Source organism: Myotis lucifugus, unplaced genomic scaffold (assembly GCF_000147115.1).
Source record: "Myotis lucifugus unplaced genomic scaffold, Myoluc2.0 scaffold_153, whole genome shotgun sequence".
In the NCBI taxonomy this organism is placed as follows: domain Eukaryota; kingdom Metazoa; phylum Chordata; class Mammalia; order Chiroptera; family Vespertilionidae; genus Myotis; species Myotis lucifugus.
This window is the reverse complement of record NW_005871201.1, coordinates 3,113,420-3,118,484: the sequence shown is the minus strand read 5'-3', so window position 1 is coordinate 3,118,484 and position 5,065 is coordinate 3,113,420. Positions and strand designations below refer to the sequence as shown.

The 5,065-nt window shown below is 49.4% G+C and overlaps 1 protein-coding gene across 1 annotated transcript in view; it reads right to left on the bottom strand.

Moving 5' to 3' along the window:
* Nucleotides 1–1,851, bottom strand: part of ANKRD33B (ankyrin repeat domain 33B) — a 29,342-nt gene extending 27,491 nt beyond the window's left edge. Inside the window, exon 1 of the mRNA XM_014461412.2 lies at nucleotides 1,563–1,851. Coding sequence (XP_014316898.1) covers nucleotides 1,563–1,773 — 211 coding nt within the window. The 5' untranslated portion in view covers nucleotides 1,774–1,851. The remainder of the gene's footprint in view (nucleotides 1–1,562) is intronic.
* Between the last annotated feature and the right edge of the window lie 3,214 nt (nucleotides 1,852–5,065).

The window sequence follows — 5,065 nt, the reverse complement described above, 5'->3', positions numbered from 1 at the left end:
TATGTCTTACTGATCCTAGCTTGCCTCTGGCTTCTATGGATCTTTTCATACTCAGCTACATGACAAAACGATCCTGCTCCACTCTCTAGATCGAGCATTCTCGCCGCGGGACAATCATGGCACCCGCACTCAGAGCTGGGTCACAAAAAAAAACATCTCGAGAGTTATGCATGTGGAGAAATGCGCTCGACTCCCACCCCCTGGGCACCGACCCAGCTCCTGGCCAGTGGGAGGTACTGAATGATGAGCCCCTGGTCACTGCCCGGTCACCATATCCATTCCCACTCTCCCACCTCAGGAAGTTGTGCAACTGGGCTTTCAAAGCCTGGTGGCCCTACCTCTGTGGTGGTAAAGCTTCACACCCCGAAACCTGGTGAAGCAACCGTGTGCTAGGACACCCCGACCCCTCTGTAAGTCAGGGCTTTCTCCACCTCCCACATCCTGACTGAAAGGCATGTACACAGGCTGCTTCCTGCACATGAGGGCGGGCGGGCGGGGGCAGGGAGGCGGGGGGTGACATTGCAGACACTGGCTTCTCCAGCCTCCGGGCGCTCCCTGCTTGGTCACCCACGCTGGCTCAGACACCAGCTGGTGGTGCGAGATGGGACAGGCAGGTAGGTCTCTCTTTGGGGGCAGCGGCAGATGTTTACTTTCCATAACCAACGTGCGGCGGTGTGGTTTGGGGCATTTTCTCCAGCTCCACGGCCCTGACTGGGTCGGATTCCCAACAACTCCCTCCAGCCCAAGCCGCCCTCACCTGGTCCTTCTGGCTCAGCCAGAAGCGCTTCTTTGCAACTGAGAACCTGCATGATGCAAGGCTGTCATCCTGGGAGCCAAGCATTTTGAAAGCGGTCAGTTACGAAACCGGTTAATACACGGTTACAAACCAAGTGCGGCCCTGAGGCGACCAGCATAGCTGTCATGTTTGTCTCAAAAAGGCCTGCATGCCGTTCTGGGAGAGGACAGCCACGGAGTGCCCGGCGGTGTGGGCACGCAGACGCCCCTGGAGAGGATGCGTGGGCAGAAGGACACTTACTGGGACGCACGCTCACCTGGTGTCTCACAAACAGCCCCGCCGCGTTACACTGACACACGCCCCGCAAGTAGCTCTGGGCTCTCTCTGCATCTCCAGGCCGAGTGCGAGGTGGCCCTGGAAGCTTGTCTACTTTTATACCATCACTAACACCGGGCATGTCTCTTCCGCTAGTGAGTTCCCCCGAATCTTTCTGATCCCGAGTCTCCGATGGGGGTGGGGTGCGAAGCTCCAGGTGAAGTGACCACTAGGTTGGGTTTGCGGTGCAGCTTCAGCCTCCAAAGCTTTGGGGCGTCTCCGGGTTCGCTCTGCCCAGTGCTGAGTTCTGCACTGCTGGGTCCCCAGTGCACAGAAGGTGTGCACCACACCCGTCGCCCTTTCCTTGTACCTCTGAGCAGTAGGACAGGATCCCTGCTCAGGTTCCCTCCTTACATTCATGTCTGGAGCTGAGGTCATGCCCAGGGCCCCCCACACCCCAGCAGCTGCTCTCAGGCCTGGACTCTGAGGGGAAGAAGAAGCCAGGTCTTACCTGCCTGTGCAGCTGTGATTAGGGCCGTGTTCCCCTCGCTGTCCTGCCAGTTGACATCAACATGGGGGCACTCTGCCAAGACCACCACAGCATCCACAAAGCCGTGGTAGCAGGCGACAATGAGGCCGGTCTGGAAATAGAGAGGGAAGCGGGTCAGAGGCGCTGAGCCCAAGGGGCTGAGCCAGCAGCAGGGGAACAAGGAGGGCCCCATCAGTTCATCCTCAAATGTTCATTGAGCATGGACTACGAGTGAGGCACCCTGCCTGGGAAACACCAGGGAACCCAGATCCCTGCCTTCATGGGGGATGGGGGGGGGGTGCTCACAACGACATAAACTGTAGACCTAACATGTAAGGGATAGAGTGTTAGAATGTACACTGGGCCACGGGAGGTGGTTGAGTGCAGGGAGCATAGCTCTGTCTTAAACAGGGTGCTGGGTGGACCCACCGAGGAGACACTGGGAGGGTAAGAAGGAGGTGAGGGAACAAGCCAAGGGACATGAGGGAAAGGTCCAGGCAGAGGACATGCCCGGCCCTCCCAGGGACCAGCCAGGAGGCCCTGGAGTGAAGTGAGCAACAGACCCTGGGAGGCCAGGACGGAACGCTGGGGTTTGCACCCGTGAGACAGGTGTTTCTGTGAAGGTACTTTGGAGATAAGATTAACGTTTAAATCAGGAGATGCGGAGTAAAGCAGACTGTTCTCCGTGCTGTGGATGAGCCTCCTCCAATCAGCTGAAGACCTGAAGAGAACAGCGTGGGAAGGAATTCTGCCTCTGGACCTGAGCTACAACTCTCCCTGGGTATCCAGCCTGCCAACCCCCCCTGCAGGTTTTGCACTTGCTAAGCTGCCACCATCGCATGAACTGGTTCCTTAAAATAAATCCGTGCGTGTGTGTGTATCTATAGATATCTATAGATATACAGAGTTAGAGATGCACACACACTCTCTATTGGTTGTTTCTCTGGAGACCCCTGATCCATACAGGGTAGGTGTGGAAGGAATACTTTGGAAGAACTATGTTCATTTTTTATGCTCTCTGTTTCTGTACAGTTAGAATTCTTTAAAACAAAGCTTTATTTATAAGGAAAGTGCATGATTTTAATTCACAATGAAGAGCAAGTAAGCAAACATGATGTTTACATTAATAGCATTCTCATTAGGACATACGGTTTCATAACAACCATGTAAACAACTGTGGAGAGGAGAGGAAGGGCAGTGGGCAGAGGAAACGGAAGCTGACAAACAGCCAAGGAAAGAGATGGAGGCACCAAGAAGCACACACAAACCCATGGGCAGATGGTACAATACAGAGCAATTAGTCCTGATCATCCAGAAGGGAAAGGATATTACCCATGTTCAGATGTGCGGAAAAATGCCATCACTCGTCATGTAATGTTTTTAAAGTTCATAACCAAGAGAATAAACTTCAGTTACTTGAAAATCCATTTCTGTAAAACATCTTTCTCCATGATAACACCACTGACAGGCAGAGATGTTTATGTGGCTTTAGGGATTCTAGTACTCCAAAGATAGACACTGTATTTCTGAAAGGCAGCCCCATGCATTACCATGAGCATGAGCACAATTTATTGGATATCATGTGTTAGGCATAGTTTCAATAATCTCACTTATAACTAAATGCTGTGAGAAGAAAGTGAACCCCAGGACTGGGATGTGATCTGCATTGATCATTCCAACGTGGCCACACATGTCTCCGTGGTTTGGGTTCTCCCCAGTGCCAATCCCAGTCGGTTTTCCTTGCCTCCAAGTCTTCACACAGGCAGTGGCCTCTGCCTAGAATGCCCTTCCTCCCACCCCACAGCCTTCATCGTATAGTCTGACCCTCCTGCAGGTCTTGATTCAAGCCCCTTTTCACCCATTTTCTGGTGCCCCCATTGGGCTGCCTTGCACAAACCACTGCTCCCTGGAAGGTGAGCACATCTTTTTAACTTTGTTCCCCCAGTGCCTGACATGTACAAAACACTGATAAGCATGTGTTGGATGAATGTAACGCCCCTGAAACTTTTCAGTACTCCCTACCTCGCACAGCACTCAACTTACTCTAAACTGAGGAGCTGACATATGATGTCATGAGCTTTGAGCTTGTTTATGTGACTTCCATATTCAAGCTAGGAAATTACCTAAAGTCCCAGGAAAACCTCAAAGAAGAGAGTTGCCTTTCATGTGGTAAGTATCATTCTAGGCTGGTGCTGCCAGATCTGCGGCTGAATAATGTAGATGTGAAAGCAACAGTCAGATGCAAAGAACACGAAAATGGGCTCAAGAATTCCATCCCAAGGAATTCCCTTTAGGGACATCAAAAGTATGTCAAGAGATCTAAATAAAGATCTGTAATTGCAAAAGCCTGAGAATAACCCAAATATACATCAAGAGATGACTGGCTGAATTTATGCTGTGGGACACTGTGTTGCCCCCAACAGGAATGAAGCTGGAATGCAGGCATCGATGTGAAAAGATGTTTGCCAGATAATGCTAGGTCAACAAAATGAAAAGGGAGCCCCTGCATGGGAGAACATGTTTGCCAATGATGCATCTGATAAAGGGTTAATTGCCAAAATATATAAGGAACTCATACAACTTAACAAAAAAGAAGACAAACAACCCAATTTGAAAATGGGCAAAGGACCTAAATAGACATTTCTCCAAAGTGGACTTACAGACGGCCAAGAGATATATGAAAAAATGCTCAAAGTCACTGATCATCCAAGGATGCAAATTAAAACAACAATGAGGTATCACCTCACACCTGTCAGAATGGCTACCATCAACAAATCAACAAACGACAAGTGTTTGCGTTCTTCACAAGGATGTGGAGAAAAGAGAACTCTAGGGCCTAGTACACTGCTGGTGGGAATGAAGACTGGTGCAGCCATGTGGAAAACAGTACCAAGTTTCCTCAAGAAATTAAAAATGGAACTCCCATTTGACCCAATGATCCAACTTCTAGGAATATATCCTAAGAAACCCAAAACACCAATCAGAAAGAACATATGCACCCCTATGTTCATAGCAGTTCTATTTTCAATAGCTAAGATCTGGAAACAGCCCAAGTGCCCATTAGTAGGTGAGCGGATAAAAAAAGCTGTGGTACATTTACACTATTGAATACTATGCATCTGTAAAAAATAAGGATCTCTTACCATTTGAGACAGCATGGAGCAGTGGTTCTCAACCTTGGCTGCACATTAGAATCACCTGGGAATCTTTTTAAAATCCTGATTTCTGGGCCTCATCTTCTGGAAATTCTGTTTCTTTGTTATGGGGTGGGGCCACAACATTAGTAACAAAGAAACAGAATTTCCAGAGGATGAGGCCCAGGAATCAGGATTTTAAAAAGGTTCCCAGGTGATTCTAATGTGCAGCCAAGGTTGAGAACACTGGCATGGAGGGACCTGGAGAGTATTATGCTAAGCGAAATAAGCAAGTCAAAGAAAGATAAGTATCACATGATCTAACTCATATGTGGAATCTAATGAACAAAA